This window comes from Chiloscyllium plagiosum, chromosome 7 (genome assembly GCF_004010195.1).
Source record: "Chiloscyllium plagiosum isolate BGI_BamShark_2017 chromosome 7, ASM401019v2, whole genome shotgun sequence".
Taxonomy (NCBI): domain Eukaryota; kingdom Metazoa; phylum Chordata; class Chondrichthyes; order Orectolobiformes; family Hemiscylliidae; genus Chiloscyllium; species Chiloscyllium plagiosum.
This window is the reverse complement of record NC_057716.1, coordinates 49,555,264-49,582,025: the sequence shown is the minus strand read 5'-3', so window position 1 is coordinate 49,582,025 and position 26,762 is coordinate 49,555,264. Positions and strand designations below refer to the sequence as shown.

The 26,762-nt window shown below is 41.1% G+C and overlaps 1 protein-coding gene across 1 annotated transcript in view; it reads right to left on the bottom strand.

Annotated features, from left to right (window-relative positions):
* Positions 1-26,762, bottom strand: part of col28a2a (collagen, type XXVIII, alpha 2a) — a 127,710-nt gene that overhangs the window by 38,525 nt on the left and 62,423 nt on the right. The window contains exons 16-23 of the mRNA XM_043694493.1: positions 25,682-25,750; positions 23,607-23,675; positions 18,180-18,248; positions 13,452-13,520; positions 3,602-3,673; positions 2,331-2,399; positions 2,002-2,073; positions 979-1,047 (exon numbers count right to left, since the gene is read on the bottom strand). Of these exons, the coding sequence (XP_043550428.1) occupies positions 979-1,047; positions 2,002-2,073; positions 2,331-2,399; positions 3,602-3,673; positions 13,452-13,520; positions 18,180-18,248; positions 23,607-23,675; positions 25,682-25,750 (558 nt within the window). The remainder of the gene's footprint in view (positions 1-978; positions 1,048-2,001; positions 2,074-2,330; positions 2,400-3,601; positions 3,674-13,451; positions 13,521-18,179; positions 18,249-23,606; positions 23,676-25,681; positions 25,751-26,762) is intronic.

Sequence of the window (26,762 nt, the reverse complement as noted above, 5' to 3'; positions counted from 1 at the left end):
GTCTTCTTCTTATGCAGCCCCTCATGACCCAAGGATGACTTTCATTCAATCCGGAGTTGTGGGTCCTGTGGTGACTAAACAGTCCATAAGCTTGAACTGCACACACTGCCGCACATGGGATAGGAGATGTTTGAAGAGGCAAGTGGATGGGAGGCTTTGGTTTTTACACACCTTTTCCACTGTTTGTGCTTGACTTTCACTTGGATTTATCAGAGATACTCGAGATTTATTGCCACATTCACAAACACTTCTTCTCTAGTCTGATAGTCTTGGGTAAGAGATTCCCATGAGTATGTGGGGATATTGTATTTTTCCAAGGAGGAACTCCATGTAGAAAATTAACTGAAATGGACATCTCAATTTGTATATTCAAATAAATGCAAATAATATTGAATAGATAGAACAATATTAATTAAACAATTCAAAATTGCTATAATGATGAAGTTGCAGAATATTTGTTAATCATTAATTATGCTGATGTCAGAAATTACATTAGTTAATATTAGAATTATTTTGTCTGTTGCCTGTTGTGAAATTTAGTTCAGAATTTTACCTCACGGTATGTAAAGATCATTTTGGGAGTCCCACTTATGTCTGCATGCCCTAGTTTGGAGTTTTGGATAGTGATGGTAAAATCCAATTTCTTTTTCTCACATGGTTGACCAGGAACCTCTCGCGCTCTCAGTGTCTGCCACTGATCGATGTTAGAAAGATTTCCAGGTTGATTGTCAATTTGTTTGGCCACATTATGAATCCTCAGACACAAAGCTCACAGATAGAACTAAAGCCCAATTCTCCTGACTCAGAAACAAGCACATCCCCATTATGCCACAAGACCTATTCTGCCATGTATGACATGCAGAACTGTGAAGCTGACTTTGATGTAGTGTTAGAAAACAGTTGACTTTTTGACTTGTTCACCAACATTTTTTTCAATGAGGCATTAAGACTACTATAATGTCATACACTTGTCTCTACCTTAGGTCCCATAATGCCACGACCTGGAAGGCCTGGCATTCCTAGGCGCCCTGCAGCACCAGGTTCACCCTGCAATGTGAATTAAACAAAACAGATTATTAACAATCTGATGCAAAATATGAATAAAATCCTTAATAAATAATCATTGTATTGCGGTGAGTACTATGGTATGTTTCACCATAGGAATGACATTGTCAATAGCAATTACATTTACTTCACCTTATTAATGTTAGGAAGAATTGGTCCAATAAACTTTCCTGGAAATACATTTCAGTGTCAACGCTAAGTTGCAGATGTGAGCTTGCTTCTGCTGATCTTTCATGAATGTCATGCTGTGTGTTTTATTTTAATATGAATAAAAATGGCATGATCACAGCATTTTAACATGCCAAAAATCAGCTTTTCACAATCCTCTAATAGATGATGACACAAAGCTCTCCTCCATCACAAGTTCTTTCTCCTCATTAACAGCCTGCAAGCTGCTGTTATGCAGTGTGTAGTGTGCTGGTCCCCTAATAGCTTCCATTCAGAAACATGTAAAATCTAATGTCCTCAAATGTGTCTTCAAATCTCTTGATACTCTTTCCTAACATGCTCCATAACATTCTCTAGCTCTTTGCTCCATTGTGCACATACTATTTCTGATAAAAGTCTGTTGTGTCTTATTCAGTCTTATCCCCCTGCTGTACTTTTGAGGCATCCTTCCCAAACACTTCCACATCTCTATTTCTTTCTCAAATTGTCTTTTCAATCAAGCCATCTATTACCTACCCTAAGCTCTGCCTTCTTTTACCAGTCAGTATTTGGATTTTGCATCTGTTTCCAGCTTGTGGATCACTTGGAACATTGGTTACATTAATAGCCATTGATTGTGTAAATGAAATTCAAATTTGCACTTTTATCTCAGCATGAAACATTTGAATTTGGTTGCACACAAAAACATGAACAATTACCAGATGGCATGGCTTGGTGAAATGCAGTAATGCTACAAAGCACTACAACTCAGTACAGAAGTGAACTTGCCTTTGGTCCCATTGGGCCTGTCAATCCGGGTGGACCGACCAAACCTCGCAGTCCCCTCTGACCTATATCACCCTATACAAAACAAAATGACATATTTTTGAGAAAGAGCTCTTTCCTTTTTGTATTACTGGACCATAAATAAATGTTTATCTTCAACTTCTTGGTGTAATCTAATGCAGCTGATTGCTAGCTTTTTGAAGATTCTAGAATTGGTGGACTGGGGTAGTGCCAATCTGCTGCATTACTGTATTAGTGGCAATAGGGAAAGCGTAGGCCATATCTCAGTACAAACACTATGTCCTGTTTGTTTCAGATTTAAGGGATTTTACCTTCTCTCCTTGAATTCCAATGCCCGCAACACCTTCAGCCCCTCGTGGACCTGATGCTCCTGGTTCACCCTAAGATGGCAACAAAAGGAAGGACTGAATGTTCAGCATTTCCTGTAATAATTTTAAGATCATTTACCATATAGAGATCACAGCTGATTGTTTAAATTTCCATTTGGATTCAGGATCTGTGAACAGATAATGCAAGAATTAATTAAGATAGCCTGATTATCCAAATGATAACTGAAACACCGGTGTTCATTGTAAAGCTGGAGCTGTTATAATAATAATGTTAGTATAGGAAATGGAAGTATTATTTTTATATGCATATGGCTGTTTCTCAGACTCATTGAACTGGATATTACAAAGCACGTAGTTCCCACATTCACATCACTGGCCCCTGCATGGAGCCTATGCATCATCTTCATGATTGGTCTTGTGACAACCATTTAATGTTGGAAGTTAAGTTAATTGCTTTAAAGGTGAGATTTCTGCCCCTTTCTCAGGTAGAAGTCCTGCCCTAGTTATAATGTACCAGTGAACAAGACACTGGAGTTAAAAATTGAGTTGAGTACTAACGCAACAAAAGTATGTCACAGCTAGAAAAAACTCAACTTAAACATGGACAGTGCAAACATATGGCTTTGTGGGGGACAAAACAAAACTTGGGCTGTCTTAAATAGTCAGACTAACTTAAATGTTGCAATGTGCAATCTTTTGAATTGATGATTGACGATCACTTTCCTAGTTAGGGCATTAGTTTACAAGAATATCTGGTGGCAAGCAAATGGAATTTCACGTCCTTGGTACAGGCCTATTTCTCCAAGTTGCCAAGCTGACTGGTTAATCATTGTCACCTTGAATAACATGGTTCTACTTAATCAAATGTCAAATTATTAACTCATTATTAACAGAGGAGATGCCCAGCAGTCTTCCAGTTACTGCCCAATAAATACTGGGAAATAGCCAAAGAACAGGATGCAGCTTGAAAGGTGAAAAAAATGGGATGGCCCCATTAAATACAGGAGAGTTGGTCACCCACATTTTGTCCCACAATAAAGCTCTTCTTGTGACTGGGAATTGTGGAAGGTAAGGAAAGATTGCAAGTATTAGCTCATTCTGATTTGTATTGGTTTTATACTATGCTTTAAACTTACATGTTCTACAGTCAGTTGCCATTTTCGTTTTTCTTTCACTGCCAAAACTACCATGAATACCATTTTACGGAGCATCTGAAGCTATCATAAGTGAAATAAGTGTAATCCTAGAATTACCTTTTGCCCTGGAGCGCCATCTTCTCCTGGAAGACCAGGTAGGCCTGCCAATCCAGAGGAGCCAGGTTCACCCTAACAAACACAAAGATCAAAACCTTAATGGAGGAACATCAGAATATGCCGAGTGAATATGCCGAATCATTTCACTTATATGCTTCAATGCAAAAATCATCTACTGCAGTGGAAACGAGGTCAGCCAATTGTTATAACTTATGGCAGCTCTGGATAACTCTCTTAGCACCGAAGATTGGTAGAATCAGCACCACATTTGAATAATGAAGGCCATATTGCTGTGTTTGTACTTGGTACTTTTCCAGGGGAGAGTGAACTGTACACAAACAAAAATTGTTCGAAGAGCGGCACGGTGGCTCAGTGTTTAGCACTGCTGCCTCACAGCGCCAGGGACCCAGGTTCAATTCCAGTCTTGGGCGACTGTGCAAACTCCACACAGACATTCTCTGTGTGTCTGCGTGGGTTTCCTCCGGGTGCTCCGGTTTGCTCCCACAGTCCAAAGTTGTGCATGCCAGGTGAATTGGCTATGCTAAGTTGTCCATAGTGTTAGGTGGTTTAGTCAGAGGGAAATGGGTCTGGGTGGGTTACTCTTCGGAGGGTCAGTGTGGACTGGTTGGGCTGAAGGGCCTGTTTCCACACTGTAGGGAATCTAATCTAATAAGAGCTTAACATACATGGAAGCAACTGTGGAGCAAAATCAGAGTTAACGTTTTGGAACAGAGGAAGGGTCATTGTACCCGAAATGTTGAGACCATAAGACACAGGTGTAGAAATTAGGCCATTCAGCACATGGAGGAGAAAGTGAGGACTGCAGATGCTGGAGCTCAGATTCGAGAGTGTGGTGCTGGAAAAGCACCAGGCAGCATCTGAGGAGCAGGAGAATCAACATTTTGGGCATAATCTCTTCATCAGGCTTATGCCCGAAACGTCGATTCTCCTGGTCCTCGGATGCTGCCTGACCAGCTGTGCTTTTTCAGCACCACACTCAGCCCATGGAGTCTGCTCTGCCATACAATCATGGCTGATAAGTTTCTCAACCCCATTCTCTCACTTTCTCCCTGTAACCCTTGACCCCCTTGATACTCAAGAAGCTACCTATCTCAGTCTTACATATACTTAATGACCTGGCAATGAATTCCCTTCGTTCACCACTCTCTGGCTAAAGAAGTTTCTCCTTATCTCCATTCGAAGAGGTCTTCCTTTATTCTAAGGCTATGCTCTTGGGTCTTAGTCTCTCCAAACAATGGAAACCTCTTCCCAACATCTACTCTGTTCAGGCCATTCAGTATTCTGTATGCTTCAATTAGATCCCTCTCATCCTTCTAAACTCTGTCTAGTATAAACCCAGAGTCCTCAAATGTTTCTCCTAAGCTAAGCTTTTCATTCCTGGACTCTGTTTGCTCTCCATAGATGCTGTTAGCTCTGCTGAGATTTTCCATCAATTTCCATTTGTGTTTCTGATTTATAGCATCTGCAGTTCTTTCGGTTTTAAGAGAGTGAATGGTTCTACGTGCAAATGGCAAGTGGAGTATGGAACATAAGAATTGCTAGGCAAAAGACAACCAAGGTCCTGTCCTGGCAGCTTCATGATAAACCAGCATGGGAGGGACTGGAGGCCATCAAGAAAAATTCATGGTCAGGGCCCTTGGTAAAAGAGGGGGAAAAGTCCAGGATGTCCAAATATTGTTTTGAAGTTCATGGATGTTCTCCCTTGATGAAACAAGATAGCCTGTAATAATCTACAAAAATTCAAAACTTTACCCACTTACTGAAAATAAGAATTAAATTGCTAGACTAAAGGAAACTGGAAGTAAAATGAATGAAACTTCGAAGAAAAGCAAAAGGTAATAAAACCTAAAAGGTAATGAGGTAGGATTTAATCAGCCTAATGGCAGTCTTGGCCATAGATTAGATCTTTGGGGAACTTCCATCAGCTTTCTGAGGGAAGCCCACTCCAATAAAGTGTCTATCAGGTAGTTAACAGGTCACACTTAATCCTAACCCAGGATTTATGTGGAGGTGCTGGTGTTGGACTGGGGTGGACAAAGTTAAAAACCACACAACATCAGGTTATAGTCTAAAGGTTTATTTGAAGGTACAAGCTTTTGGAGTTACTGCTTCTTCATCAGGTAACTAGTGGGGCAGGATCATAGGACACAGAATGTATAGTAAAAAATCAAATGTCATACAACTGATGCAATGTATTAAATAAACCTAGACTGCTGTTCAGTCTTTAATCACTTAGACTGGGTTGCAGGTTTCGATTAATATGTAAATCCCAGAACTTCTTTCAAGTCACAGTCCCAAGACAACTGAAAGTTTTATCATCATAAAAAAAGTAATATCTCAGCTCAGACAATGCATTAAAAGTGTGAGGTTAGAGTCTGTCTGAATCCCAACAATGAGTCAGACTGGTTCTATTTCCAAAGAAAGAATTTATAAAATGTCACATGGACTGACTGCCTACAGAATGTGTGCTTTACGAACAAAATCAAATTTATCTGCAAATACAAATTCACCCCGTAGACTGACGTGTATGTGGGAGAGACAGAGAGACAGACAGAGAGAGTCTGTGTCTTTGATAGAGTGTGCATGTGAGTGTGACAGAGTGTATGCCTGTGAAAAGGTGTGAGTGTGAATTTGTGTGAGACAGAGCATGTGTATGAGAGAGGCTCTGTGTGAGTGTGATCATGTGTATGCACACAAATGCATATGTAGTGGGGTCACTGCAGTATGACATGAACACAAAATCCCGGTTAAGGCCATCCTAATGTGTACTGAACTTGACTATCAGCCTTTGCTCAGCAACTCTGTGTTGTTGTGTATCCTAAAGTCCACCTTGGAGGATGGTCACCCGAAGATCAGAGGCTGAATGTCTAGACCACTGAAGTGTTTCCTGACTGGGAGGGAACATTCCTGTCTGGCAATTGTTGCGCGGTGTCCATTCATCCACTGTCATAGCATCTGCCTGGTCTCACCAAAGTACCGTGCCTCGGGGCATCCTTGCCTGCAGTGTATGAGATAGACAACGTTGGCCGAGTCACATGAGTACCTGCCACACACGTGGTGGTTAGTGTTCCCACGTGTGATGGTAGTATCCACATTGATACACTGACACGACTTGCAGTGATTACCATGACAGTGTTGTACAGTGTCATGGTCGATGTTGTCTTGAAGGCTGGGTGGTCTGCTCCGAACAATGGTCTGTTTAAGGTTTGGCAGTTAACTAAAGGCAAGAAGTGGAGGCATAGCGAAGGTCTTAGCAAGGTGCTTATCCTCATCGATAATGTGTTACAGGCTGCGAAGAACATGGTGTAGTCTCTCAATTCCTGGGAAGTACTTGCTGTAGCACATCGGAACTGGCAACCGATGTCACGCTACAGGTGGCCCCACTACACTCTACATCCACACACGCAGTCACACACTCACTCTTTCACACTCACACACACCCTCTCTCATACACACATTCTCTGTCACACATAAGCGCATGCACACACACACAAATACTCACACCTTCCTAGAGGCATATACTCCATCACACTCGCGTACATATTCTATCAAGAATGCATATACATGCACACACAAGTCTATGGGGTGACTTTGTATTTGCAGATTTGTGTTTGCAGATACATTCTATTTTGTTCAAAAAGTACACAATCTGTAGGCAGTCAGTCCATGTGATATTTTTATAAATTCCTACTTCGGAAGAAAACCAGACTGACTCAAGGTTGGGATACAGGTAACCTCATACCTTAAATGCATTGTCTGAGACAAGATGTCACCTTTTTTTTCTAAACTTTACTCAAGGATTGAGGACCTAAGGATGAAATCCTATCTGTGCAGAGCTTTTGGTCAATAAGAGCCTATTAGCTCTTCACTGTTAACAGCATCATTGGGTATGGTGGCAACTGCAGGTAATTGACCATGGCCTTCCCTGAGTATATGAGAGATACCAAGGCAAAGATGAGTTGAGGGCAGGAGGGTTTTTGCAAAAGAAAGTGGAGCAGGGGATTGGAAAGGACTTTGAGAGGAACCGCCCACCACTTTCCCAAGGCTGGATCTTTCAATGAGAGACCCTGGGAGGCTACTTACAATAACAACAGGGTTTGCTGGGTGACTTTTATGAGGCAAGGGAGAGGCATGTGGCTCTAAGTTGATTATTGGTCACCACTAAATTGCAGTTTCAGGAACAAGTGGCAATAAATGGCTTAGTAATTACCCTAATTGACATCTCACTAGCAACAGGCAGGTTCCAGCTTCAGGCTGTCCCACCTTCAATTTAATTGGGGATACTTTTTGTGATGCTAGAAATCTGAAATGCATTCCCCCGCCCAATTTTCCTGCTTCCAGCCATCATTCCAGTTCAAGCATACACAACTAAATTTCACCCTATGTGAGAGAGGAAAAGAGCAAATTCTTAAACTGTGCAATATTTATCAGAAAGAAGAACTTAACTTTTTTTTTTCTTTTTATTTCTGGAAGTTCTTGCACACAGAAGCAAAGTTTTTTTCCCTCCACCATCAAATCACTGTGACTTTTCTTTTGTATTTAACTATTAACTTACCACCAGTAAATCACTGGTGTACTTGATTGGATATTGATGCACAAAGCTAGTAATGGGCAACACGAACCATCAAATGTGAGGGAGGGGCAGGAAGAGATGGAAGGGGATCAATCAAAATGGAGTTTGAGGGAGAGATAAAGCTCTGTACATTCTGCGGTGCCCACCCCTCTCTAAAAGAATCAACAGCATTGATGGACACCATGTACTCCCTCTCCAAGGACCCAGGCATGAATGTAAGCATAGAAGTGGGACAGGGAGTCATCGGAGATGTCTCCCTCCACAGTCTGTTGACTGGACCTGGTTTTGGCCAGCCTGGTCAAGCCCAGCAACGTATGGCTGAATTGCAACCAAAAACACAACAAAACATTTTTCAAATAACAAAGGGGATCCAATATATACATGATCCACAGACTCCACAATAGTGCAAAATAAACAGTTGAGCTGGGAGTCCATAAACCACCACAACCATGGTTATACGGGACTGTTGTATGCAATACCATCCACCTAGATCCTGGATGGAAAACAGGACAGCCCTCCGCTGGGGATTCCCACTGCCTGGCAGCAAATAAATATGCCAAGGTGTGTCAGGGCAGTGGATAAAAGAGTAGAGGTAGATGATGTGCAGCAGCACCTGTACAGAAAATGCCTCTTTATGAAGCAAAAGGTCACAGAGGGTATTCCCAGAAGACAGATTATGTTGTGGGGTGAAGGTTCCTGAGGGAGGTTCAGCACCCCAGGGCTAATGTGAAATTTCATCCGAGCAGGGATACACGTGGACAGGATTCCACTGCACACCTCAGCATTCTCTAACATCAACTTTGGCAGTCTCCTTTGTCTATTATATTGTGGATCTGACAAATTTACAGGCAGTCATTTTTAATGCAAATATACACTTATTGAAATGCCTAAAAGTCTTTCAGGTTTCAGTGGATTAATGCTAGCCCTTGTAACCATACTATTAGAATTCATTTTATGCATTATTTTCAAAATTATTTACAAAAGATGTAACAAAAACATATTTTAAATGTGAAGAAGTGTGATGCAGAAATATTTGTTATTCTCAATTCGGATTCACAGAAAAATCAGAGGTGCAGTTCCTATAAATGGTCAGTAGATGGAACAATGTGTAAACATAGTTCATGGGCTGGTTTTAATGCTTCTGTATGAGCAGTTAGAAGGTGAAGTTGGCACATTGTGGTTGCCAGTCATCAACCTGCCTTTTAATTGGCCTTCTGCTGGTCCCTTCAACCTGGCCTCAACTTTACCCTTGCAACTCTTCTCAATCTTGTCAATAATCTTGGTGAACAGCACACAGACATCCATTTAACATTGTGTTTATTGCAGCATTTGCCAGCTGCCTGCACAGCACATATCCTGCGCGTGTGTTCAACCCAAGGGCCACGTTAGAAACTGGATGGGGGGGTTGTCCTTGGTCCAGTCAAGGAGTGACTGCTGTCAGTCAAGAGCACAGTCCATGCACAGTACAGGCCACAGTCAGTCAGTCAGTCAGTCATCAGCTTGGGGCTCTCACATCAGGGAATATGTCCAATTGCATCCGGAGTATGGGTAGCAGTCACTCCTGTAGGGCCAGCAGCAGCAGTCATGGGAATTGCTTATCATCAGTCAGGGAGCTGCAAAGACCAGGGTCAGGGTCTGGTCAGCCACGCCCAGGGGCTGTTTGTCAGTCAGATGTCTGGGGCGAATAGAGTCTTTGGATTGCATCCGCCAATGGTTAAGGAGGGTGCAAGGGAGGCCTGTAGGGTCACCAAAGGCTACATTGCCAAAAGGCATAGGGGAATCAGAGTTAGAGCAAGAGCAGAGATACCTGTGGAGGTGAGAACAAGAACAGTGATGAGAGTGTTCTTCAAAGTTTATGGGGGTTATGCAAACAGCAGTGGAGGGCATGATAGGTTACAGGAGTTGGGGTTATTGACAGTGACCACTGTTATGGCCTACAGAGGGAATGTGAAAGAGCAGGGTGGACAGATAGAGGCAAAGTTCAATGCGGTGGATCTCCACATTGGGGGAAATGAGTGGAGATGGGCTGGCAGTATAGTGTGAGGTAAATAGGGATGTGGAGGTTCTGCGGAGGCACCTGTTGACCAGGCATAGTCCAGTACTGAGAGTACATGAGAGTTTCATTCCCTGCTATCATTTGCCATGTTCCACTAGGTGGAGTCAGTGTTAGTTTGATAGGAAAAAACCCACAGGATCCAAATCTACTGGACATTAGGACATTGAAGGGGGAAATACAGGAAGCATGTGTTTACAAACTCCAGCTACATTTCATTTGTAAACATTTCCTCGCACATACTGCAATTCACGCAGACTGGATGTGCTAATGTGTCGAATATTGGCCATAGGCAGATTGCATTGATGTTATTGATTCTTGCAAATCTAAGATTGCCATCTCAGTGATGCAGGATTTTGGAGCAAGAACTTCAAAGAAGGAAATTGCTTGTCAAAAGCAATGTGAAGCTTCCAAAGGCATTATGGGATGAAGGGAACATGGCTGGATCATATCTCCTATTAGAATGTCCATCAACCTAATGAATGTAATGGAAGATGGAATGGTTGAGGTGGATCTGAGACAGCAAGGGGATTGGAGCACAGTGTCACAGTCAGTCAGTTGATGTGTACCTACATGATGTTTGTGCACAAGCTGCAACCAGGGTCAAGGTTGGGTAGATGATAGGGCTTCTGAAGGTCTGGTTTCTCAGCTTTCAGAGTGATCTGAGGAGGACCTCCAGCATAGGTCACAGTGTGTTGCACCATCCTGGTGTGCTGGATTCCGTGCAACTGGAGCAGGAAGGTAAGTGATATGATCAATGCTGTGAAGTTGACGGAATGGGAGTAATCTTCTGAACGGGGATAAGGACTAGGAGACTGAAGTGGAGGAAGCTCTCCTTGTGGATGACAGAGCTCAGCTAAATTGGGCTCTACGGAGCCTGACAGGGCTTGACTGACATCTGGGTTCAGTGGAAGCTAGGTGCTGAGGACACTGCTGGACTGTCAAAGTCAAGATGCCAGCATTTGGTTCACATTCTGGAGCAAATTGGAGTCTGTATTCATTTCCTTTGTGTTCTCTTTTGCTGGTTGTCAATAAAATCTCATATTTAGACTTGGTCTGTTTATTTCTTGCGTTTGATGTTCTCATACTGGACAATAACTAGATGCTGGTAACCACTCGGTGTTGAGGAAAGAGTAGCAGAGACTTAGAGAAGATTTTCAGATAGTTTATCTGTCCTTATGCACAACCTGTGTGCTGTTGTGTGTTTAGACAGTGACTAGGGTTAAAGAATGGAGTTCTATGGTGTGGAATACTATCCATGAGCATGTGGCATGGACAGTGTGGCTTTATGGCTGCTGTGCCATTGAGAAGCAATGACAGATGGCCAATGCTAGTCCAGGTGCACAGTGCCCTCTCAAAGACGGCACTGAAAAATGTTGTCTTTCAGCAGATATCCACTGAGTAGTCAGTTGTTCTGAGAATGGTGTGTGGTGAGATGGGGATAGAATTGGGTGCAAGGGATGCCTTAGGAGTAGGGTAAATAGTTAGTGAGGCATGTTTGGTAAGAGATGCTGAGAAATCTCACTGAGTCATGCGGCAAGAATCCCTCCAAAAGAAAAACTCAATGCAACTGGCATTTAGGCAAGAAAAAGCATTAGATTCAGTCCTTTGTGTCTGTCATGACTGAGAAGGATATGAGCAATCATCCAAAAGTAGAGATCTAAGGGACTAGCAAAAATGAGGAATTGAAGGAAATTAGTATTAATAAGAAGGTTGTACTGGAGAAATTAATGCAACTGAAGGTTGATAAGACTCTGACTGCATCCCTGACGGTGAAAGCTATGAAGAAATGGATGCACTGGTGACCATCTTCCAAAATTCTATAGATTCTGCAATGGTTCCTGCAGATTTTGAGCAAAGGCTATCCTACTGTTTAAGAAGAGAGCAAGAGAGAAGTTGGGAAACTACAGACTTATTAGCTTTATATCAGTGGTAGGGCAAATGCTAGTATCTATTACAAGGCATGATAAATGAACACTTGGATAATAATGATATTAATAGAGAGAATTAGCATAGATTTATAAATGGGAAACAGAATTTGATCAACTTGTTGCAGTCTTTGAAAGTGTTACCACCGTAATTGATGAAGAGAAGCCAATGAACGTGGTTTATTTGGCTTCTCAGAAGGCTTTTGATCGAATCCTCAAAATTAGCAAAATTAAAGCACATGGGATACGGTTAAGGTTAACCCTAAAATATTGGCATAGATTAAGAATTGGTTAACGGGCAGAAAACAGAGGGTGGGAATACAACATATCATTCTCATGCTGGCGGACTGTGATTAATAGGGGACCACAAGAATGTACTTGGATCACAACTTTCCACAATGTATATCAATGATTTGGATATAGATACCAAATGTAATATATCAAATTCATGGTATACACAAGGCAGAGTGGAAAAGGCAGGGTGATTCAAGGAAATTTGGAGACTTGGTGAGTGGCCCAAACTATGGCATATTAAACATAATGTGGAAAAATCTGAGGTTATTACTTTGGTAGGAGAAATAGATATACAGAAATTTATTAAATGTGAAGAAACTAGAATGTGTAAATATACAAGAGGACGTGGATGTCCTCGTCAATGAGTCAGAGGGTAACAGTCAGGAAAGCTAATAGAATGTTAGCCATTTTTTGCAAGAGGATTTCAGTATATGAGGAGTGAAGCCTTGCTTCAATTTTATTCTTGGTGACCACAGCTAGAACACTGTTTTGGTCCCCTTCCATTAGGAAGGATATGACTACCATATGGGGAGCATAATTGAAACCAGCAAAATACTTAAAGGAATAGAGAGGGTACAGAGAGGTAAGATGTTCATCCTGGTTTGGGAACTGACAACTTACAACCAGTGGCACAAACTGAAAATAAAGGAAAAGCCTTTTATACTGAGATAAGGAGAATTATTTTTAAATTCAAAGCTATGAATCTTTAGAATTCTCTATATCAGAGCTCAGTCATTGAGTACATTTTAAGTAGAGATTGACAGATTTCTAAATACCAATGATGCAAAGGGATATGAATAGTGTAGGAAAAATTGATGGTCAGCCATGATCATGTTGATTGGTGGAGCATGCTCCACTGGCTGAATGATCTATTCCTGCTCCTATATGATTCAACCCCCATATTTCTTACAGGTATTATGCATACTCCATTATTAAAACATCTACTACCCACTGATGTCTCCATTATTATTTGTTACATACTTTTGGTCCTGGTTCTCCAGTTCCTCTTTCTCCTGGAGCTCCAACTTCTCCTGGCAAACCTTGATCACCCTGTAGAAATCAGTTAGTATGAATATACATGTCTCTTTCAAATAAACTGAGCACAAAGTGAGGCAAGATATATATGCACTAAATTCAATTCCAAACCCAATTCACTTGATTTTCCAAAACAAGGAGTTGGATTTCCTGATGTGAGCTTGCATTGATCTCAATTGCTCGTGACTGGGACTGGGGCAAGGATGGAAATCAGAAGCTGCAAATGTCATCAGCTGCAGGGCTGGGAAGTCAATGCAGCCAGAGGAGCTGTGGGAAAGAGAGCTTCTCAGCGTATTATATTAGGATCAGGTATAACCCTGTCCATAATCCAAGGGAATGGATAACTTATATAAATAATGTTGAACATCCTTGTCTGGTGTAGCAGAACTGAGGTGCTAACACCATAGAAACCTTGTACCTCAGATCATTGATACTCTACTCCAAGAGTTGGAAGCTTATTGTTCAGATTAGGTTGCAAGCATTAGCCAACAACATGAGCATTATCTTTTTAATGGATCCATAACTATAACAATTAACCTGTGTGACAATGATTGCCTTTCCAATTTCAAGCCCACTTAAAGTCCACAATGAGGCCTACAGCCATTGGTCAACATCCAAAACTCACTGAACAATCTCACTAAAACTTGCAGTCACTTTTGATGAATTTGTGATGATGCCAAGGAGCGCAACTGGGAACTGTTCAAATCTGTACGTGTGACATACAGGGACAAGAGCAAAGAAGAATGTGTCCTTTCGAAATGTAATTTTCTTCCCATTTATCAATGGGCACAAACCTGGTGCTTTTGGGTTCCACAGTAAATTACGTCAAAAGGAACAATAATGTTCACATGAGCTGACCTAATATTAGCTCAGCCACAGCACACTTATGGATTTATTTTACGTCATGTGGAATAATTGCACTCCCAATTAGACTAATAGGCTCAAGGCCAAGTTTAACTAGAAACTTGGCAAGCTCAACAAATTTTGACATCACTCAGAATTCAATGAATTTACATTCATTCTGAATTCAGTAAATAGTGACCTGCTTTTCTTCTGTAAAGAAAATTAAAAGCAGTGCATCTTAAGGGCCAGTGCTCACATGCATTCAGACAGTCCTGGCCTTTAAAAATAGCTGAAGCACACACTGAATATTATAACTCAATATTAATAAGCAGGAGTACAATCTCTTTCAGAATTGTACTAGAACACAAAGTCTTGGGGGCCTGGCCACCAGCACAAGTGCAGTGAACTATAAACCTTACTGATCCTAGCCCTGAGTGAGAGACACATTTCACAATCCCTGGGGCCAGATCATTTATAGGTTCAGTCTGTCACATTGCATTTACGATGGCCTTTCAGTCGTGACCTCCCCAATCCTCTTGAGAGCAGCTGGTGTGGCTTACAGTGATTCTGCTGGGGACAAACCTGAGGTCAACCCTTGGGTCAAAACAAAAATTTTAAGAATGCCTTCAATTTTGAGATCAAAATTAATATGTTTCCTATTGATCACCATTCTCTTGGCTGTGCAGGTGCTAACATTAGAGCCTCAGTGATAATCTCACCATCAGTAATCTGGATTGGGTTCCACTGAGGTCGACAGTGATATTGAATTAATGTTCTGCTTCAAATACCTGATTTCCCCTGATTCTTGAGAGAGCAGAAAGCTAAATTCTTCTCTGGGATAGTGTATTAAAATGGGCTTAGAAGCAATAAAAATATACTGCCATGAAATATTAACATCTATTAGTTGCAAAAGGAATATTTGTACATTAAAAATAATAAGTGTATTAAAATTTTAAAATGGATTTAAAGAAGATTGGCTCTCACATAAAAATCTATGCTTTGGAAATAATATGAATCATAGAATGATGATTACAGCACAGGAGAAGGCTAGTCAGCATGTAATAAGAGGAGCACGATGGCTCAGTGGTTAGCACTACTACCTCACAGTACCAATTCCACCCCGAGGCAACTGTCTATGTAGAGTTTGCACATTGTCTGTGTGGATTTCCTCCTTAGTGCTCCAGTTTCCTCCCACAGTGCAAAGATGTACAGGTTAGTTGAGTTAGCCATGCTAAATTGCTCATAGTGTCTCGAGGTGTGCAGGCTAGATGGGAAATGCAGGGCTATGGGGACAGTGGGATGCTCTTCGGAGGGTGGGTGTGAACTTGATGGGTGGAATGACCTGCTTCAACACTGTAGGGACTGTATGTAATATCTTTGGGCTTTGTAGAAAAGGAACTCAGCTCTTTCCACACCCTCGCCTTTTCCTGGAGCCTTGTCATGATTGGATTTCCCTGCACCACATTTTCAGGCACCAGATCCTAACAACTTGCTGCATAAAAGAGGGGTCTCTTCAGGCTGGCTTTGGTTCTTTTTCTACTCACTTTAAATTTGTTGGTCCCGACCCTTAGTCCATTAGGAAGAATTTCTCTTTGTTTGTTTAGATCCCTCAAGACTTTAGACACTCCAATATCAAATTTACACTTAAATCTCTCTTCTCTCAAGAGAACAGCGTTACTGTCTCCAACCTATCAATGTAAGTGAAGGTTGTCCTACCTGGAACCATTTCTATAAACCTTTTTATTTTACCCTTTATGACGCTTTCACATTCTTCCTAAAGTTACATTGTCTGAACTGGATATGCTTCAGCTGAGGCCAATTTATTATTTTATCAAGTTTTATCATGATTTCCTTGCATTTGTATATCTCTATGCATCTATTTATAAAGCCCAGGGAACTATAGACCTGTGAGCCTGACGTCAGCGGTGGGCAAGTTGTTGGACGGAATCCTGAGGGACAGGATGTACATGTATTTGGAAAGGCAAGGACTGATTAGGGATAGTCAACATGGCTTTGTGCGTGGGAAATCATGTCTCACAAACTTGTTTGTGTTTTTTGAATAAGTAACAAAGAGGATTGGTGAGGGCAGGGCGGTAGATGTGATCTATATGGACTTCAGTAAGGCGTTCGACAAGGTTCCCCATGGGAGACTGGTTAGCAAGTTTAGATCTCACGGATACAGGGAGAACTAGCCGTTTGGAGTTTAATTCAGATAAATGCGAGTTGCTGCATTTTGGGAAAGCAAATCTGAGCAGGACTTATACACTTAATGGTAAGGTCCTAGGGAATGTTGCTGAACAAAGAGATCTTGGCGTGCAGGTTCACAGCTCCTTGAAAGTGGAGTCGCAGGTAAATAGGATAGTGAAGAAGGTGTTTGGTATGCTTTCCTTTATTGGTCAGAGATTGAGTACAGGAGTTGGGAGGTCATGTTGCGGCTGTACAGGACATTGGTTAGGCCATTGTTGGAATATTGCATGCATTTCTGGTCTCCTTCCTATCAGAAAGATGTTGTGAAACTTGAAAGGGTTCAGAAAAGATTTACAAGGATGTTGCCGGGGTTGGAGGATTTGAGCTATAGAGAGAGCTGAACAGGCTGGGGCTGTTTTCCCTGGAACGTTGGAGGCTGAGGGGTGACCTTATAGTGGTTTACAAAATCATGAGGGGCATGGCCAGGATAAATGGACAAAGTCTTATCCCTGGGGTGGGGGAGTCGAGAACTAGAGGGCGTAGGTTTAGAGTGAGAGGGGAAAGATATAAAAGAGACCTAAGGGGCAACTTTTTCACACAGAGGGTGGTACGTGTATGGAATGAGCTGCCAGAGGAAGTGGTGGAGCCTGGTACAATTTAAAAGGCATTTGGATGAGTACATGAGTAGGAAGGGTTTGGAGGGATATAGGCCGGGTGCTGGCAGGTGAGACTAGATTGGTTTGGGATATCTGGTCGGCATGGACAGGTTGTACCGAAAGGTCTGTTTCCATACTGTACATCTCTATGACTCTATGACCCAGGATCCTTTATATTTTATTAGATGCTACATCAATCTGCCATACCAATTTCAACAGCCTGTGCACATAAATTCCTGGGTAACTCTGCTGTTATACTCAGTTCTAACATCAGTGTGAATAATTTATTTTATTTACCTAATTTTTCCATTCAATACATACCAGTTCATCCTTTTCTACATTAACTTTCATTTGCATACACATCTGTTCATTCACATAACCTCTTGAAGTCTATCAGAATCTTCCTCCTAGCTTACAAAATTTTCAAGCTGTGTGTCATATGCAAATTTTCAGTACTAGGTTACAAATAAGAAGAAAAGAAATGGCTAGAAAAACTGATCACAGAGGAATCTCCTACAAATAATCTAGCAGACCAAAATACACATGTTCTCATCTATATAGCTATTTGAGACATTGCGATGGCAATGTTATAGCAAGGAAAGCAGCTTTCTGAAATCAGACGGAGCGACATTTTCAGACCTTCATGTTAGCATTACTGGTAAGTGAGAAACTGAGCAGAATCTTTACTCATAACAGTAAGTGAGCAAAGCAAGTTCCATTGGCCTGATTTTAACCAATTTAAACCCCACCTATTTACACAGAGTTGCTTGTTGAAGGACATGATGGACTGTCAATTTTAATAGACTTTTGTCACTTGTTTTGGTTTTTTGGGCTTTAGTAGCTTTTGCAATACAGGACATATTGAAGATGCATTGAATTGTTCTCCAAATACTGTCTAAAAATGAACATTTACAGTTGAATTAAGATCTTGTTTTTAGGTTTGTAAAAATGAAAAAAAATTTCTTTGACACATTTTGGATTTTCTTACCTTTGACCCAGGCAGACCTTCACCTGGAGGTCCTTTAGGTCCAGGTGGTCCTCGCGGACCCTGCACTCCCTGTTGACAAATGCAAACAAAAATGTCATCATTCAATGCAATTCCATTAGTATGATTGTATAATAGGCTAAAACAGGTTTGATGTTTGAGTGGGAGAAATGGGTAGACGTGCAGAGGCTTTAGACTTTAGGAAGTCAAACTTTGAATGGGTGAGAAATTAATTTGATGCTTCAGATGGAGTTGAACTGTTAGTAGGTGAACAAACCTACTGAGAAACAGTGGAAAATATTCCAAAAGCTTTTGACAACACACAACTGGTGCATATCAACATAATTGGAAACTCCACTTATGCAACTAAAAGACAATTGTTAATTAAGAGACACTATCAAACTAAATGAAAAAGATTTATATGAGAACATGGAAGAGGGGTAATGCAGCACATTGTGTGAGCTAGAAAACAAAGAAAGGCGCATGTCAGAGAGGAATTGATGAGAAGCATTAGAATATGATCATGGAATAGATGATAACATTAGTGAACGACCACATGATACCATTCTTCAAATGTACATCTGACAATATCTTGATTTGCTCATTTCTGGTCTGAATAGGTTAGATGTTCAATATGAGTTATACTCACTTCTATTTTGCAAAGAACTTGATAACAATGGAATTCTTGATCACATGGAAGTACCATACTGCGGAAGACGTTCATTTATTGAAATAAAGTCCAGGATTTAGAGATGGCATTGATTTTCTATCTGAATATTGCTAATAATGCAAGTATTTGTTAATATAGGAAAATTTGTGAATAGTATTGTAGTGATGTTTGTCACAATCTTGTCTCTGAATCAGAAGTTCATGGATTCAGGTTATACTCAGAGATTTGTGTACAACATCTAGACTGCCACTCCAGTTTAGCACTAAGGAAGTGGCCACCATCCTCTCTACACACGTGCAGTTGCTCTGAGAGTCTGTGCACAATGATCAGCATCAACTTCCATGATTCTGACATGCACAGCCTCATATGCCCACAGAGAACAAAAGCAATTAGTAGGAATGCTAATAACAGTATTAGTGGTGGCCTTTTTCATCACCTCTAGGGTACATTGCACCCAAAGTCTGAGATCCCAGAAAGATCCCAGTTTAGGGCAGCACGGTGGCACAGTGGTTAGCACTGCTGCCTCACAGCACCAGAGACCTGGGTTCAATTCCCATCTCAGGCAACCGTCTGTGTGGAGCTTGCACATTCTCCCCGTGTCTGCTTGGGTTTCCTCCCACAGTCCAAAAATGTGCAGATTAGGTGAATTGGCCATGCAAAATTGCCCGTAGTGTTAGGTGAAGGGGTAAATGTTGGGAAATGGATTGAGTTGCTCTTCGGAGGGTCGGTGTGGACTTGTTGGGCCGAAGGGCCTGTTTCCACACTAAGTAATCTAAAAAAAAAGCAATAAGAAGTGCAACAGGAATATAATTAAAACTTGAAAGGCAAATCAAAGCCAAGAGTAAATATTATTAAATATATTTGAGTAATTTTAATGTTGTGAAATAGTGTAAAGCATGATAGTAAATCAGCCATCAATTTTACATCTTTTACTTTTCTTGTGACCTGGAGTACTGCTTTCTGCCTTTGACAATAAACATCAGGTAACAAGATGTTTACTGGAATGATACCAGAGCTTGAAAGATTAGATTATGAGGGCAGATTCTCTAAAATTGGTTTCTACGCTTTTAAGTTTAGAAGATCGAGAAGTAGTCTAATCAACTTACCCAAAATGATGGAAGTATCTGACAGGTAGATAAAAAGATCCAATTTTAATTCTTACTGTTCGTTGCTGAATGGTGTTAAAATGAGACAGTCTCACTAGGCGTGAGGTGGGTTGGGGGGGTGGGGGGGTGGGGAGTGGAAGGTGAGCATTGGACTATTCATACCACAATATTACACCATGGGTGACATTAATAAGATGGCAGTGGGATTTCAGCCCTTCAGTGGGATGATGAGTGCCCTTTAGAGCTATGACCAATTCTGAAATGTTGACTTCTCCACCTGCTGATGCTGCCTGGCTTGCTGTGTTCTTCCAGTCTCCTGCTTGTCTAATCTGATTAGTAAGCGGCTCTGCAGTATCAGCAACAGGGATCCAGTTGAGCACAATTGGGATAGCAGGCAACCTTTGAGGAAGGCAAGCATGGATCCTGGACTAGGATCAACTCAGGGATATTGGGCAGGAATGGGATTGGAACTGAAGGGAAGAAATAATGGGCTTTGAGATGAAGTGAAGGAGGGAGGAGGAGGAGGGAGGAGGAATCTACTATTTTGTTGGGGGAGTGGAGATGGGGGGTAACGCCCAAGGACAGAGGGGACACCGTCAAACATAGAATTCCATCTTTCTTCCCACCATTTAAAAACACTTATTAAAAATTGAGCTACCCAATCCTGCATGACTGCTTACCCCAACTATAATGGTGTGGGGCAGGGCTACATTAATATTAGTTGAGTTTTCAGCAAATTCAGTTGACCCTTAGTTATTGACTTACACATGCTGAGCAAGGGGTGGATATTGAAGCACTCCCCTACTTCCTCCAACTGCCAGTATGCCCACCTCCCCCCACCTCCAACTGCTAACCCCTGAGTCAATACTATCAGGGAAAGCTCAGGGTGGCTCACGGAAGGTAGTGAGCTTAATATCCATCCTGTTTTATATGCCATTCTGACTGGTTGAAAACATACCTGGTGGGGACATGTAAATTTGCTGTGTTCACAACATGTCCCATTGTTAACCTGCTCTTTTGAAGCAGCAAATCAGACACGTGCAGGGAGAAACCAGAGTCAATCTTTATCAAAATAAAGTTGGTGCCTGTAATGCTGCCGGACCCATTCTGTAAACTCCTTGAGAATGTGGGTCCAGACAGCTTCCCTGCCAGGTCAGATCTGCCAGTAGACAAAGTGGGCATCAGAAAGCATACAGCAATTATATTTAGAAATATAATTTCAGATTTCTTTGTGGGTCAGGAGGAGACAGAGATTTAGTCCTCTTTTACCCTGGACTCCCCTTGACAACTTGATCACTCCAGAATCCATCTTGTCAACTGACTGCCTTGGACAGGGAGCCAGTAGATATGGTATATCTAGATTTCCAAAAGGCATTCAACTAGGTGCTGCACAAAACGCTGCTGCATAAGATACAGATGTAAGGTGTTACAGGTAATACATTAGCATGAGAAGAGAATTGCTTAACCAACAGGAAGCAAAGAATGGGGATGAATGAGTGCTTTTCTGGTTGGCGATCAGTGTCTAGTGGTGTGCCTCAGGGATCAGTTTTGGGACCACAATTATACACAATTTACATAGATGATTTGGAGTTGGGGACCGCATGTAATGTGTCAAAGTTTGCAGATGACACTAAGATGAGTGGTAGAGCAAAGTGTGCAGAGGACTTTGAAACTTTGTGGAGGGACATAGATAGTTCAAGTGAGTGGGCAAAGTCTGGCAGATGGAGTACAATGTTAGTAAATGTGAAGTTATCCATTTTGGTAGGAGTAACAGTAAAAAGGACTATTACTTGAACAGTAAAAAATTGCAGTATGCTGCTGTGCAGAGGGACCTGGGTGTCCTTGTGCATGAATCACAAGGTTGGTCTGCAGGTACAACAGGAAATTAAGGCAACTGGAATTTTGTTCTTCATTGTTAAAAGGATTGAATTTAAAAGCAGGGACGTTATGTTACAGCAGTGTAGGGTGCTGGTGAGGCCGTACCTGGAGTACTACATGCAGTTTTGGTCGTCTTACTTGAAAAAGGATATAGTGGCACTAGAGGGGGTGCCGAGGAAGTTCACTAGGTTGATTCCGAAGTTGAGGGGGTTGGTTTATGAAGAGCAATTGAGTAGACTGGGATTATATTCATTGGAATTTAGAAGAATGGGTGGGGGGGAGGATCTTATAGAAAAATATAAAATTATGAGGGGAATAGATAAGATAGATGTAGAGAAGATATTTCCACTGGCAGGTGAAAGTGGGGCAAGAGGGCATAGCCTTAAAATTAGGGGGAGCAGATTTAGGACTGAATTGTGAAGGAACTTCTCCACCCATCTGCTTCAGAATTTACATGGGCCTTACTCCTTAACCTCTATCCTTAAAATTGGTGTCAAAGAACTAATTTCGTTTTAGGCAAAGTCAGAATAGCGCACAATCTTAACATTAGAGCCAGGATCCTTCTGGAGTGAAATCAGGAAAGACTTTTTTCACACAGAACAGTGAACGTTCAGATTTCACTCTTTTAAAGGCTGTGGTTGATGGGTCAATATAAATATGCAAGAATGAGATTAACATATTGTTATTAGATAAGGCTATCAAGAAACAAGGATTGAAGATACATCAAGAGAGTTGAGCTTTGTTCAGTGAAAATTAATTAATGCTGAAACAGGTTTATGGAGCTGAACGGCTTATTTATGTTCCTGTGTTCCTAAAATTCATATATGCTTAAATCACGATAAACAGATGAGGTAGAATTTAATGATTTCCCACTGGCAGGTCTGGGTGGAGTGGGGCACCCATAGAATTCCTGACATGGTCTTCCCATTGACTCAATCTGTCCACAATTCTATGACAGGACTGGGAAGGCCTAAGCTGACTCATCCAGTCTTTCATCAGTTGTGGTCCTTAAGTGGTCAATTAATAAACACTTGAGAGATGTTTCTTTTCTGGCCTCAGTTTTCAAGCTGGAGAGAGAGAACCCAGAATGTAATCTTGCTCCGGAGTGGGCAGAAAGTTGGAGGAGTGGGGACACCTTTATTAGTTGTTTCCTTTAGACTTTGGGCCACTGTCCTCACGAGATTTGCCTCAAGTCGGTGCTCCCTGCTCTTCACACTCTCCACTCTCAGTCAACACTGCAATCTCACCTCTGCCTACAACCCTGGGCCTCGCCTCTCTTCCCACTGAGACATCCATATCTACTAATCCTGATCTCCTGCTACTAGGATTCTGAGGATTGCCTGTAGTCCCAGTACTTGTCCACTGCAATTTTTGTTGCTGATTGGACTAGAGAGCTGTTGGCCAAACAGTTTTGGCTGGAGGCTTGCTAAGATGTGATTTCCTCCTGGGTGAGTGTCAGAAGTCTCATCTCAGAGAGTGTTGAATGGCTGTGGTTCAGTCAGTAGCAGCACAGATACATTCCCTGTTGTCTCTTCAGGTTTGGGGGGTGGGCGGAGAATCCCAGACTCCTCAAAATCCTGGCCATCAGCATCTTTGAAATAATCATGAGTCCAGCATATTGTAAGAGCATGGAACACACTGGTAGGAGGGGATAATTTAAGTTTAAGCAGTTCAGTCAGCAAAAGAAAAATCGAACAGGATCTGTAAGTCACAAGAGGTTAATTTTCACCTGAATTTAAGCCCGGCAGGAATTAATAGGTTAAAATTAGCTTTTACCTTTTCACCTTGGAATCCAATACCAGATGGTCCAATAGGACCGGGTAATCCAGGAAAACCAATTTCACCCTGATGAAGTACAAGATACAATAAAACTAAAAAAAAAGCACATTAACAAAATATAATAAAACTTACAGATTTTAAATAAGTGAAATTAGTTTAGTTGTGGCAAATAAATTTCACATTCTAGTTCTGTCTTGTGTTCATTTTTATTCTTGTACTACCTTAAACTGTCCTAAAGTCTCAATGCCCCTTCTGCAGTCAGGAATGTAATACCCAGTAATCACTGTTGCTTTGACTGGTTTAAATATTATTAGGTGATAATGTTTGGATTCTGCAATCTTATTCTCAGATTCATATTGAAAAGTATTTAGGTAGTTTTATTGAAATCATGTTTGCAATTAACTGGCAAGATTTAATTAGCCTTTCACAAAAAATGGAATATACCATCAGATTATTCAGGTGTATGAAGAGCCAAGGCTATTAACTTTATTGAACTTGTTGAAGCTTGAGCCTTTTTCCCCCCCGAGCCCACTTGGACTGCTACTATCATTCCCGAAAGCTAGAGGATGAACACATCAGGCCAATGCATACATGTTAAGACTCCTGAATTTTGCTCAGGTTAAAGAATATACAACAGAGTAAAAACAGCATGAAGCACAATACTTAAAAAAATGAAGCTAGAATAAATCCACAAGGAGTTAATAAGACTTTTAAAGTGGTGTTTATTATGGAGTTTGAGTAAGTGCAGAATATTTGAAAGAATGAGTTAGATATGCATCGCATTGATCTTCAAGAAATTATATTATTTTGAATGGCCTGTTATTGTTCATAAATGCTGGGTTAATATACTGGATTGAAACTTTATGCAGCCAGGTCTCTGATTTCTGTGCTGGGATTTATGATACATTTCTCTGGACTAAATGAAAAACCAAGAGGTTAACAGTTATTCCATCTTGGAAGGTGAGGTGTCAGTATCTGAAAACTAATTTTGAATTACTCAACAGAGCATCCCTCTGTAATAGATTTCCCCTAACGGCTTGGCATGCAGAAAATAGTTTACATAACTGAATATTTCTAGATTTTAACAGATAATATAAGCTCTTCTTGACAATAAAGCAAGGTTTTATTTTAATTGAACCAAGTTATTTATTGCTTTAGTAAAGAGATAACGTCTGCATTTCATTTTGTTGAATTTTTACAAAGGAGAGAAACTTCGATCTCAGCACTTCGACATACTTCTATATGAATGAGCCTAAACTTGCGTACATTCTAAATTCAGATCATCAGTATAGTGCGGATGTGTCCCAGTACAGAAATAACCATAATGATGAAAATATGGAGGAGGAAGATAGATCTTTGTGTTTCGATATGGCTCTATCAACTAAGACAATTGACTGAGAACCAAAATGGGTAATTTTAATCCTTCAAATGCAAAAGAAAATGTTTCTTTCAGGTCACACTAAGCCATGATTAGACACTGAAGCAGTTTATATTTTAATCATCTGAGGTGGACAAATTAGCAATGATGTAATTGGCACTGGCATCCATACTAAATTCCCAGGGAATCAGTGTTGATATTGTATGATAGAGATATATTGGGAACCTGCCACCTACACAGACTTAATGGGTTGGAGTTTCAAAAACAAAAGAAATGTCCCTTTGTGTCCAACTGCAGTCTTCAGTTTTTTGGGTCCCTGAAACCATTAACAAAGTTCCTCCAGCCACAGCCAAGTTTGCTTCTGTAGAATTATACCACAGGGACAATTTCAGGAATTGTGACAGTCATTTAATGGTTATAGGCTCTCAAAGCAATCAGTAAAACTTATCATTCCTTAGGTCTGCACCTTTTAAAGAGTTATTCTAGAGTGGGCTAAGCCTTATCATTCTGTATCCTATAGAGAATTGTGTCTCACACACACACACACATATAAATTTGGGAGAAATTTATTACCAAATCTAACTAAAGTCAAAATTAGCCTTTTGGTTCTTAAAAGCTGAGCATACGTTCATTGAATCAGCTGTTGCAGTCTCAACTAAAATTGTATTATGAATCTGACAAACCTAAGCCTTACCTTATCACCTTTAACACCGACACCTGGAGCTCCACGAGGTCCCTTTGGTCCTTCATATCCACGATCACCCTAAGCACAATTTAAAGCATGAAGGTGTTTCTGCTATTTTCCAAAGTTCAAAAAAGACTTCAATAAAACTTGTTCTGAGAAACAGAGGGTCGCCTTTTGTTGGTGAAAGGAGTTGTAAACACAAGAAAGTCATCCAGGTAGTAGCAGGACATCAGAAAAAACTGGATTAGAAGTGAAAGTACATCTTGTGTAGTTGTAGAAACATTTCAATTGTGCAGCTGCGCAGTGCCTGAGGCTTGCAGGATTCCATACAGTGCAAACTGAGTATTGTTTCAGTTTTGCTCAAAAAGTGAAGACAAAGATTGGCCTGCTGTCAGAAAGTTTTGCATTATGACTTGGGGCAGCTACTGTGAATTTAGTGCTTATCAGATTGCATTTAAAGTAGTATTATTTCTTTGGGGAAGTTTTGTATTCTTAGGACATGGTTATTAATCGGGACATTTCTAATGCAGCTTATGTATCACTGTCAGTATTTAGGAGGCATAATCTATGTTTCTAGTCTAGCAGCAGCTTTCCACCTCTTGGGCACTGAAAGCCTTTCCTTTGTGGTCAATGCCACGAAAGTGCAGAAAAAAAATGAAAGGTCATAGAGATGTACAGCATGGAAACAGATCCTTCGGTCCAACCTGTCCATGCCAACCAGATATCCCAACCCAATCTAGTCCCACCTGCCAGCACCCGGCCCATATCCCTCCAAACCCTTCCCAGTCATATACCCATCCAAATGCCTTTTAAATGTTGCAATTGTACCATCCTCCACCACTTCTTCTGGCAGCTCATTCCATGCACGTGCCACCCACTGTGTGAATATGTTGCCCCTTAGGTGTCTTTTATATCTTTCCCCTCTCACCCTAAATCTATGCTCTCTAGTTCTGGACTCCCCGAGCCCAGGGAAAAGACTTTGCCTATTTACCCTATCCATGCCCCTCATAATTTCGTAAACCTCTATAAGGTCACCTCTCAGCCTCCGACGCTCCAGGGAAAACAGCCCCAGCCTGTTCAGCCTCTCCCT